The 11,724-nt window shown below is 35.8% G+C and overlaps 2 protein-coding genes across 2 annotated transcripts; one reads left to right on the top strand and one right to left on the bottom strand.

Moving 5' to 3' along the window:
• The first annotated feature begins 208 nt into the window (after nucleotides 1-208).
• On the top strand, nucleotides 209-647 carry LOC120117042. Its single transcript, XM_039137378.1, has 2 exons — nucleotides 209-267; nucleotides 388-647. Exons 1-2 carry the CDS (start codon nucleotides 224-226, stop codon nucleotides 635-637), a joined length of 294 nt encoding a protein of 97 aa, XP_038993309.1. The 5' UTR covers nucleotides 209-223; the 3' UTR covers nucleotides 638-647.
• A 140-nt stretch (nucleotides 648-787) lies between these two features.
• On the bottom strand, nucleotides 788-9,376 carry LOC120117012 (probable protein phosphatase 2C 60). Its single transcript, XM_039137362.1, has 11 exons — nucleotides 9,302-9,376; nucleotides 8,523-8,642; nucleotides 7,976-8,100; nucleotides 7,640-7,649; nucleotides 7,280-7,408; nucleotides 6,826-6,928; nucleotides 1,865-1,924; nucleotides 1,695-1,771; nucleotides 1,445-1,497; nucleotides 1,168-1,222; nucleotides 788-1,077 (listed from the first exon to the last, which is right to left on the bottom strand). Exons 2-11 carry the CDS (start codon nucleotides 8,637-8,639, stop codon nucleotides 913-915), a joined length of 894 nt encoding a protein of 297 aa, XP_038993293.1. The 5' UTR covers nucleotides 8,640-8,642; nucleotides 9,302-9,376; the 3' UTR covers nucleotides 788-912.
• Between the last annotated feature and the right edge of the window lie 2,348 nt (nucleotides 9,377-11,724).

The raw sequence follows: 11,724 nt of genomic DNA, 5'->3' as shown, positions 1-11,724 counted from the left end.
CCAATCCTAAATACAGGGGGGAAAAACATTATAAATTGTAACAGAGCATGACAAATAATGAAACTGTCCCCAAATAAAGTCTAAAATCTCCATCGAGAAGAGAGAAATGGATAAAAGGTTGTGATTCCATCCCATCATTGCCTTTTGCCCATCCCTCATCCCCTTCTATAAAATCACTATGATTTTCCCATTACTCCCTCACTCTTTGGGACTTTCCAACAACATGGCTGCAACCAGAGGAGCACCTTCAATCAACTCCTTTTTCAAGTGAGCTTTTCATTTCTCCCTACTTTTTTTTTGGAAAAAAAAAAACAAGTTTGATACTATTAAAATGCATCTTTGTGTAAGCTTATTTAATCAGTCTGTATTTAAATGTCGAGAAAGCAGGCCGATCATAAGGAAATATTGCACAAAGTGCAGCGGAGGTGTCGATACACTACAAGAGCCGATGAGAATGGAGGCCAAGGAAGTGAAGAGGAAGACAACCACCGTGGGAGGATATCATGATGGGAGTTGCTGCTGGGTTCCGCATCACCAGACCGGAATTTATTACCCCAAGGGCCATGAGAAGGTCATGGCCGATGTTTCTGCTCATGCCACCAAAGATCATCAGATTAATTGGTTTCCCTATGATTAGAGATGTTATAAATTTTTTCATCCAACTTGGATTATACTAGTACATTCTTCATATTATGTGTTTATACATATATCTAAAAAAACCCAAAATAGCTTAGTTACGAAATAAAAGACCTTGGAACATTTACATATATCATAAACCGCAAATCACTTCAAAAAAATGAAAATAGAGTATCCATTATGCATTGCTTACAGCTTTGAAGAAAATGGATTGTAATTTGGTGAATGAGAGGAGGGGCTAATGCGTCTTAAATTCCAAAATCCAATTTACTTTTTTTATCTGGTTCCGTCAATGGGGCTGCTGCTCAAAGAGGTACCTGAACCAACAGGTTTTTTGAATTGAACAAGGATCATCGTCATGTTGTCGCATCCCTCGCCACCGGCTGTTGGAGCCAAACACCTGTCGAATACTCTCTCACAGATTGCTGACAGCTTTGTTTCCTGCACAGTGGGAAGAATCCATTGTTAATTAATAGAATCTCTGTATTGATAGGTTTACCATGTTTTCGTGAAGGCTCTGCAGGAACTTACAGAGTTCAACTGCTCTCGTACATAATCCACGAGTTGTTGACTTGACACACAGTCCCTAATCAACAAAACAGAAAGATGCTAGAATCAAATCAATTAGAAGAAATATCATCTCGTACAACCTCCCAAGGGAATCTATAAATGAGTGCATCATCATCACAAGTGGGTAAAAGCATTGAGTGCATCATTTATAGATTCCATCGGGAATCATAAGTTATGCGGTGATGATGATGATGATGGTGCCAAGTTGTAACATAAACATTCTTACACAGTAACTTACCAAATCCCATCGCAAGCTAGAACAAGAAACTCATCATCATCACAGAGCTCGACCTATTTCAAAGAGGGTAAAAGAATGTTTAAAAAAGTTAAGTCTCTTTATAAAATCAATTGACCAACATCAAAATTTATTGAAAGAGCTAGAATGTTACACAAGTATTTAAGCGAACAGCAATTCACTTACAATGTTTATGTCCATTGAAAGAGCTAGAATGTTACACAAGTATTTAAGCGAACAGCAATTCACTTACAATGTTTATGTCCGGATTAGCTGTTACAATTTGTTTTTCAACAGGTAAAGTTTTGTTCAGTTTGAACTCTGCATCTCCTGCAAGTGAAAATATGATTATAAATCCACAAGCAATCAAATAACAGATCCATCCCCCCTCCCCAACACCCCGTACGGGGATTTAGACAGTACCAATGGCCCTGGCTAAGTTTAAACTTCCATTGGCACGTCCCACTTGAATAAAACCACCGGCTTGATTTTTTGTAATGGTTAAATCACACATTTAGTCATTGCACTTTAGGGTATTTTCAAAGATTAATCCCTAAGCTTCAACTATAAATATCCTAGCTCATTTAGCTTCAAAATCATCCCAAATCATTTTCTTTCTCCCAATACTAGAGAGCTTTCTTGTGAGTAGTGAGTGTTTTGTAAACACCTGTAAATTTTCTCTCTTAGTAAAAGATCTGCAGCAGTCCGAAGACGTAAGCAAAATTGGCTGAACTCCGTTATCAATTTCGAGTATTATTTTTCCGCTTTTATTTCGCATTCTCACTAATCTGGTTATAGGGAAATTACTCGTACTCGTTTTATTTCCCAACAATTGGTATAAGAGCTTTTGGTTGTGAATTTTGTCAATTTTTTGTGAGGTTACTATTCACGTGAATAGTGAATTTCGTGAGTGATACGAAATTATCGACGGAGGTATTCTAATACACGGTGGTTCGCAAGAACTGTCATAAACGATCCAAACGAAGCCAGATTCGAGTGGGAGCGATGGCTGCAGACGAAGAGAATGTGAACATTGAAAAGTTGGATGGTGTGGACTTTGGCTTTTGGAAGATGTAGATTGAAGATTTTCTGTACCAGAAAAATCTATATCAACCTCTTTCAGGAAAGCAACCAGAGGGCGTGAAAATGAATATTGGGCTCTTCTCGACAGACAAGCCCTCGGAGTTATTCGACTGACGTTGTCCCAAAATGTTGCTTTCAACATAGCAAAGGAAAAGACAACGGCGGGTCTTATGGCGGCTCTCTCCAGTATGTATGAGAAGCTATCGGCCTCAAACAAAGTTCATTTGATGAGGCGATTGTTCAATTTGCGGATGGCGGAAGGAGCATCAGTGGCTCAACACCTAAATGAACTCAACACAATTACAACTCAGTTGAGTTCCGTGGAAATTGAATTTGATGATGAAGTTCGAGCTTTAATACTCTTATCATCTCTACCAGACAGTTGGAATGCTACTGTTACAGCAGTTAGCAGCTCGTCAGAAATCAACAAATTGAAATTCAATGATGTTCGGGATCTGGTATTGAGCGAAGAAATTCGACAGAGAGAATCGGGTGAAGCATCAACCTCCTCAGCCTTGCACACAGAGTCTAGAGGGAGAACTTCATAAAGAAATTCAAATCGTGGCAGATCCAAATCCAGAAGGGGAAAGAAAAATTATACCTGTTATAATTGTAGCAAGAAAGGTCACTTTAAAAGAGATTGTCGAGCACCAAAGAAAGGTACCAACGCACAGGAATCTACCACCATGACAGAGAAGATAGGTGATGCCATGATTCTAAGCGTCAACAGTCCGATTGAATCATGGATCTTGGATTCAGGGACATCTTTCCACTCCACCCCATGCCAAGATATCATGGAGAACTATGTCAGTGGTGATTTTGGGAAGGTTTATCTAGCTAATGATGAAACCTTGAAGATCGTCAGAAAAGGAGGCATCCGATTAAAGTTGCCAAACCAGACCACCTGGACGCTGAAGGGAGTGAGACATATTCCTAGCCTCAAAATAAATTTGATTTCTGTAGGATAGCTTGATGGAGAAGGATATAACACAACCTTTTCAGGTTGTGAATGGAAGATTACCAAAGGAGTACTCGTCATTGCTCGTGGTAAGAAGATCAATACTCTCTATGTAACATCAAATTTAGAGAATATCATTGTTGCAGCAGATGCTGATAGAAAATCAAACATATGGCACCAAAGGCTTGGTTATATGAGCGAGAAAGGGATGAAGACACTTTTGTCAAAAGGGAAGCTGCCGGATCTAAAAAGTGTAGATGTCGGACTATGCGAGGATTGTATCTTTGGCAAACAAAAGAAAGTGAGTTTTGCAAAGATTAGCAAGACCCCCAAGGCTGAAAATTTAGAGTTGGTTCATACTGATGTATGGGGACCATCTCCCGTTCCATCTCTTGCAGGCTCATTATATTTGTCACCTTCATCGATGATTCTACAAGGAAGGTGTGAGTTTATTTTCTGAAGAATAAATTAGAAGTCTTTGATACTTTCAGAAAATGGAAAGCCATGGTGGAAAATTAGACTGGTTTGAAAGTCAAGCGGTTGAGGTCTGATAATGGAGGAGAGTACAAAAATAGAAAATTCAGAGATTTCTGCACAAATAATGAGATCAAGATAGAGACAACAGTTCCCATAACACTGCAACAGAATGGCGTAGCAGAGCGCATGAACAGAACTCTAAATGAAAGTGCTAGAAGTATGAGGATACATGCCGAATTGCCCAAATTTCTATGGGTTGAAGCTATCAACACTGCAGCTTACCTGATCAACCGTGGGCCCTCAGTTTCTTTGGATGATAGAATACCAGAGGAAGTTTGGAGCAAGAAAGAAATAAACCTTTCACACTTAAGAGTGTTTGGTTGTATTTCTTATGTACACATAGACTCTGTTGAAAGAAGTAAACTTGATGCTAAGTCCAACAAATGTGCCTTTGTTGGTTATGGCGGTGATGAGTTCGGTTACCAATTTTGGGACTATGAAAATCGGAAGATCATCAGAAGCAGAGATGTCATTTTCAACGAGAATGTGATGTACAAAGACAGATCAACTGTAGAATCAAGTAGCTCCAATACCGAAGCTGAAACAAAGAAATTTGCTGAGTTCGAGAAGATTTCTAGAAATGATGTTCAGATCAATCCTGAAGTAGTTCAAGAAGAACCAGGCACACCAGAACTGAGACGCTCCTCCAGAATTTCTAAACCAACCCAACGGTATTCTCCTTCTTTGCACTACTTGTTGCTGACTGACAATGGTGAACCAGAGTGCTATGATGAAGCAATGCAAGTGGAGGATTCAGTCAAGTGGGAGTCTTCCATGAAAGATGAGATGGACTCGCTTATGTCAAATCATACATGAGAATTAGTTGAATTACTACCAGGCAAGAAAGCGCTCCACAACAAGTGGATTTACAGGATCAAAGAAGAGCACGATGGGAGAAAACGCTACAAAGCGAGATTGGTTGTCAAAGGTTTTCAGCAAAAAGAAGGTATTGACTACAATGAAATTTTCTCTCCAGTCGTAAAACTGTCTATAATCAGACTGGTGTTGAAAATTGTAGCTGCAGAAAATCTACATATTGAGCAGTTAGATGTAAAAACAACTTTCTTTCATGGTGATTTGGAGGAAGAAATCTATATGAGGCAGCCAGAAGGCTTCATAGAGACAGGCAAGAAAAACCTGGTATGCAGGTTGAAGAAGAGCTTGTATGGTTTAAAACAAGCTCCTAGACAGTGGTACAAGAAGTTCGATAGTTTCATGAGTAGCAGTGGTTTTACCAGATGCCAAACAGATCATTGTTGCTACATCAAGAGGTTCAACAACAGCTTCATTATTCTATTATTGTACGTTGATGACATGCTCGTTGCAGGGTCAGACATGCAAGAGATTATAAACTTGAAGCAAAAATTGTCGAAACAGTTTGCAATGAAAGATCTAGGCGCTGCAAAGCAGATTCTTGGGATGAGGATTAAGAAAGACACAAAGTTGGGGACTTTGATGTTATCACAGGCTGAGTACATCAACAAAGTACTCTCCGGGTTCAACATGCAAGATGCTAAACCAGTAAGTACACCTTTAGGTGTTCATTTTAGACTCTCAAAAGAACAGTCACCAAAGATGGAGTAAGAACGTGCACACACGATGAAGGTGTCGTATGCCTCAGCAATTGGAAGTCTGATGTATGCCATGGTTTGTACCAGACCAGATATTGCTCAAGCAGTGGGAGTTGTTAGCAAGTACATGAATAATCCGGGCAAGGTACACTGGGAAGCAGTCAAATGAATTCTCAGATATCTGCAGGGTACCACAAACAAAGCACTTTGTTTCAAAGGTGGAGATACGATACTGACAGGCTATGTAGATGTTGACTTAGCTGGAAATGTCGACATCAGAAGAAGCACTACATGGTATGTCTATACTCTAGGAGGAACTGCGGTGAGTTGGGTTTCTCAACTACAGAAGATAGTTTCTCTCTCCACAACTGAAGCAGAATATGTTGCTGTTACGGAAGCCAGCAAGGAGATGGTTTGGCTACAAAGTTTCTTAGAAGAGTTAGGCAAGAAACAAGAAAATAATATCTTGTATTGCGACAGTCAAAGTGCTATTCATTTAGCAAAGAATTCGTCTTTTCATTCCAGGACGAAGCACATACAATTACAGTATCATTTTATCCGGTCTCTTCTGGAAGATAGGATTTTGAAACTTGAAAAGATTAGTGGAGCTCAATATCCGGCAGACATGTTGACAAAGACGGTGACTATGGACAAACTGAAGTTGTGTTCAGCTTCAGTTGCCATGCTAGAATAAAAGACCAGAAATACTGCTGCATTGATCTAGGTATGAAGACAGATTGAAATCAGTCTTCAAGTGGGAGATTGTTAAAATCAAAGAAAGGGGTTGCAATTTCAACAAAGGAGGGGTTGTTTTTCAACAATATTTGGCTTGATTTTCAAATGTAGGCACCGGAAACGGGGAAGTCAAAAGGGGGATGATATTGTTGATTTTTTTGTAATGGTTAAATCACACATTTAGTCATTGCACTTTATGGTATTTTCAAATATTAGTCCCTAAGCTTCAACTATAAATATCCTAGCTCATTTAGCTTCAAAATCATCCCAAATCATTTTCTTTCTCCCAATACTAGAGAGCTTTCTTGTGAGTAGTGAGTGTTTTGTAAACACCTGTAAATTTTCTCTCTTAGTAAAAGATCTGCAACAGTCCGGAGACGTAAGCAAAATTGGCTGAACTCCGTTATCAATTTCGGGTATTATTTTTCCGCTTTTATTTCGTATTCTCACTAATTTGGTTATAGGGAAATTACTCGTACTCGTTTTATTTTCCAACACAACTTTCAGAATTCTATCCCTCTCCAGCTCAAGGTCTGGCTTGTGATCTTTAGACAAATTATAAGCCTGAAAAACGTGACTTATATGAAATACAACATGCAACAGCTAAGCTATGCCACCTTAAAGAGGAACCATATTGCATATCCAAAGGAGAGAAGTAAAATAAAAGTTAAAAGGCAACTAAAAATCGATCTTATATAAATGCTGCAACTGGATTATATTTTACATTAATCATGTTTTTCACTCTCATATCACAAACTAACTGGAGAAAGGTAAAAGCATGTGCTACAACCATTTCCATGTCATGTCAGGCTCAAAATACTTACATTTATTAAGGCAGGGTCCTGTGGATTGTCTTAAAAGTGCTAGAATATTAACTTACTGATGTATTTCGGAAAACTTCAGGAATAGAATTACAAAGAAATGGTTAATATTAACCCTAATTCTTAAAATTACAAAGAAGCATCTTAAGAACATTAATGCTAGCAATGTCAGAACAGACACAACTGGTGCCTTTTTTCCAATTAAGGCATGGCCTATCCATGAAGTACTGTGCTTAACCAACTCCAAACCCTTTCCCATTTTCTAATAGAAAAAAAAAATCATTAAAATACAAGAAAAAGAAGCCCAAAAGGCAGCTTGCTCTCTACCAATCACTCAAAAGTTTGATGGTATATTCAGAAGCATTACTAAAGTCATCAGAGCAACAGAAACAAGAAAATAGAAGACAATAGTAGATGAGATTCATCATTCGATACAAGTTTTTAGCTTTATCCTGTCCTCCTTTTTTTGAGTCAAAAACTTAAAAGTAGTTACCATAACGTCTCTATGGGAGCAAGATTGCAAGAAACGAAAATGAAAAAGAACACGTGCAAACCGAAAAAGAGAATGCAACCAATGATATATATTAAACGCGCTCAGAGGTCAACAGGTGGGTCTCTGGTAACAACATAAAACCTCAGTGTTTAAAGGCATATGTTTGCTCCCGTCGCTTCATCAGTGGCAAGGCCACCGCACATACTGATCAGTCAAGATTTGCCGAGGACAAGATTTGCCGAGGAATAACTAAAATTATAGTAGGAAGAAAAAATACAAAAAGTATCCAGCAAAGGAAAGACAGCTTTGCTGAAATCTGAACTTCATATACTTTACAAGGAACAAAGAAAGAGTGATGTAATAAAAATAAGAAGAAGAAGAAGAACTTGACCCTTACCTCCATGGCCATCATAAACACCAAAAAATGCTGTCAAATTGTCCAGATCCGGAAAAGCTGCATGCTGCCAAAACCATAAAAGTAAATTCATGGCATCATTAAGGGTAAATTGAGAAGCACAAATGTGGTCTGTAGATAAAATGGAAATAATAATCAACATAGGAGGAATGCTTTTAACAAGGACATCTATCCCTCAAACTTCGTAGAAACAGGTCTCGAACATAATTAGATAAACATCAAGCAATTACTTCCAAAACAGAGCATGAGTGCACACATATGAAGCAAAAATAATCTATTGAGATAAATATATTAGGTTTCAGCACGGCCAGTTCAAAGGACATATACCCATATCCTATGTTACCTAGACTAAATGGTAAAACATAGACATAGGATATGACCAATACTATATATTATTTACTGCCTTGATGAGGAACATATACTAGATAGTATATTAAGTCAAACAATGAGAATACAAACAGAACTTACAGCATCTTCCATGGTTGCACGCCATCCTTGCACGCATGACAATCCATAACGAAGCCTGTAATTTTCACCATCGTCTGATAACTTTTCAGTTTTTGGGGTGCTGAGATATACCCCCATTTCCTGAGTGAACCAAAACAAATCCTAGTCTCATACATTGACACAAGCACATGCATATGTTTGAACAAAGAAATCAAGTATTCCTGCCTTTTATTTCGTTAAAAATGAAACCATGTGTGTGTATCATGTACAAGTAACAAATCCTCACCACACCGCACAAAAACTTGTATATATACATATACATGAATATATGAAATGGCAACTCATTTCAATAGATTAATACAGAACAACATTTCAAAACATAGTTGATTGTTGTTAAAAAAGATCGAATCAAAATATGACAACTATATCACTTTATTCTTTTATCTTCCAAATATATATATATAATCAAAATCATTTTGGGAAAACATGTCCGAATCAAAAACAAACATCAATGCAGCTATAACAACCTAATTTCTCAGTTTTCATCATATAGAAAGTCGACCCTAGAGGAAGTAAGCATTGCCATGATTTTAAGTCATTTTGAGTTGTTTTTTAACTCAAGCAACATGCATTCTTTTCGCTTTCTTTGGTTTTCTCGGGAACTGATCGTGTAGAGGCAAATAAAAAACAAAAAATATATATAACAAGAAAAATAAAATGAATTGAAATTGATTAACACGAGAAATGGAGAGCGAATTGAATATTTACAATCATGATAATTGAAAAGAAATGAAACTCACTTATTAGAGAGTCCGTACAGGTTTTTGAGAGCGATAGAGAAGATGATGAATCTGTTAGGTGGCGTTTGGCTCGCTAGAATGTTTATGAGGAAATTAGAATCTGTGAAGGAATTGGAATCTGTCAGGAATTGGAATCCAATTCCATATTCTGTTTGGTTGGCAGGAAATGGAATCCAATTCCATATTCTGTTTGGTTCGCAGACATGTCAGATGAATTTGATTTCAGTAATATAAAATGACAGAATTGCCCTTCTTATTTTTTTACTTTATTTTAGTTTTGTTTTACAACTTACATGTAGTAATATATTATAAAAAATTAAAAAATATTAAATTTTCATTTTATTTATTGATTATTCATTTCAATAAATTATAAAAATCATGCTAATAAACATCATAAGTTAAAATCATCGCAATCAAAATATGTTAATAAGTTACCAAAAGATTGAGCAATATTTCAATACATTCCAATCGGAATATGTTAATTAGTTACAAAAAAATATACCAAAAACTAATTTTATTCAATATATGAATTAGAAACCCGACCCGACACGACACAAAATAATAAAATAAATATTTTTATTCAATAAAAACATTGACTTAATTAAAAAAAATTATATATAGAGGGGTATTATTGTAATTATTCCTAAATATATAAGGTAAAATTATATATTTTTTTCCGATCGGTCCGGTTTTTTTACCCTAAACCCGAACTCGACCCGAATATCACACTTAAAAAAACCCGACCCGAATATCACACTTAAAAAACCCGACCCGAACAAAATAAAGTTTCACCCGACCCGACCCGAATATATGAATTAGAAATCCGACCCGACCTGACCCGAAATAATAAAAAATTATTTTTATTCAATAAAAACAGTGACTTAATTGAAAAAATATATAGAGAGAGAGGTATTATTGTAATTATTCATAAATATATAAGGTAAAATTATATATATTTTTGGGTTGGGTATTTTCACCCTAAACCCGAACTCGACCAGACCCGAATATCACACTTAAAAAAATCGACCCGACCCGACCCAAATAAAGTTTCACCCGACCTGAATATATGAATTAGAAACCCAACCCGACCTGAAATAATAAAAAATATTTTTTATTCAATATATAAATAAGTTACCAAAAGATTGATGAGGGTAGTATGGTCAAATTTCAATTCCCTCCAACAAGGGAATTGAATTCCATCCATTCTTGAATGGAATTCACTTTCCCTCATTTGATGGAAAGTTGAAGCCATGAGGGATTCCAATTCACATGAAAAACTTGAACCAAACATGAGAAAGTGGTGGAATTGGATTCCAATTCCCCTCAATTCCAAGGGATTCCATCCAACCAAACGTCACCTTAGTGTTCTGTTTTATCTGTTTTTGATAATCATTTTTCGAATAAATCAACCGGGGTAACGACACGTGCCGCCTTGACCGTGGTCTCTTTTTTTATTAAACCGACTTTTTTAAATAGTAAGTAATTTTGAAAATATTACTTTAGGGGTGTGTTTGGTTGGGGGAATGTGAGATTCTTATGGGAATGTAATCCACATTCCCCCGTTTGGTTGGCCGGGAATGTCATTCTCGGTAATCTTACATTACCAATAGTGGATTTTTTTGGGGTATATTACCGGAAATGTCATTACCTCACTTTCCTTAGGTATTATTGGATTACCGACATTTTGGACTAAAATACCCTTAAAAAAATTTCTTTCAAAAATATCCTTAATCTGTCATTGAATAATAAAAAATCTACGAAGGTTAAATTACAAATTTATCCTTAAACTATTTTAGATTTACAAAAAAAAGTCTATAATTAAAATTTTATATGAAGTTCAGGGGTTAAAATAAAAATTTACCCTTTCATTAAACCTTTTTATATTTTCAATTTTGTAAAATAAATTATATAAATTTTATGAATTTAAATTTTTTAAAGAAAATATATAAATATTTTTCATCTTGTTAAAAAAACAAATATATAATAAGGACAATTTGGTCAAATATACATTCCAATAATCTTTTATTCCTTTAACTAAATACAGTAATCTTACATTCCTGCTAAACCAACTAAACACAAAATACAATATTCCCAGTAATCCTATTCCCAGGTAATCTTTTATTCCCATTGGTAATCTTACATTACGTGAACCAAACGCACCCTAGAAGATATAAAAAAAGTAGAGTATAATAGTTTATTTTCTAAAAATAATTATGATTAATTAAATTTTTTTAAGTCATAAGTATCCTTTAAATTACTTCATCGTTTTATTTTATAATTATCTATTACTTTTAAAAAGTAATAATTTAAATCTCTCACCTTTAAAAAAATGAAAGACAATCCATATAAAATGTAACTTTTAAAATAAAATTGATTTAATACTTTTAATTTAAAGTGATAATCAGCTCCCTACCTACTTATAA

This window comes from Hibiscus syriacus, unplaced genomic scaffold, assembly GCF_006381635.1.
Source record: "Hibiscus syriacus cultivar Baekdansim isolate YM2019G1 unplaced genomic scaffold, ASM638163v2 tig00110318_pilon, whole genome shotgun sequence".
In the NCBI taxonomy this organism is placed as follows: domain Eukaryota; kingdom Viridiplantae; phylum Streptophyta; class Magnoliopsida; order Malvales; family Malvaceae; genus Hibiscus; species Hibiscus syriacus.
This window is presented reverse-complemented; position numbering and strand designations above follow the sequence as displayed.

What these genes read in the sequence shown, in the direction of transcription:
- LOC120117042 (XM_039137378.1), top strand. Translation starts at nt 224, where the DNA reads ATGGCTGCAACCAGAGGAGCACCTTCAATCAACTCCTTTTTCAA. An exon ending in TCAATCAACTCCTTTTTCAA is followed by an intron (nt 268 to 387) that starts GTGAGCTTTTCA and finishes TCGAGAAAGCAG; the next exon opens with GCCGATCATAAGGAAATATT.
- LOC120117012 (XM_039137362.1), bottom strand. Translation starts at nt 8,639, where the DNA reads ATGGGGGTATATCTCAGCACCCCAAAAACTGAAAAGTTATCAGACGAT. An exon ending in GAGGGATAGAATTCTGAAAG is followed by an intron (nt 1,925 to 6,825) that starts TTGTGTTGGAAA and finishes CAAAAAATCAAG; the next exon opens with CCGGTGGTTTTATTCAAGTG. An exon ending in CTAGCTTGCGATGGGATTTG is followed by an intron (nt 1,223 to 1,444) that starts GTAAGTTACTGT and finishes TTTGTTGATTAG; the next exon opens with GGACTGTGTGTCAAGTCAAC.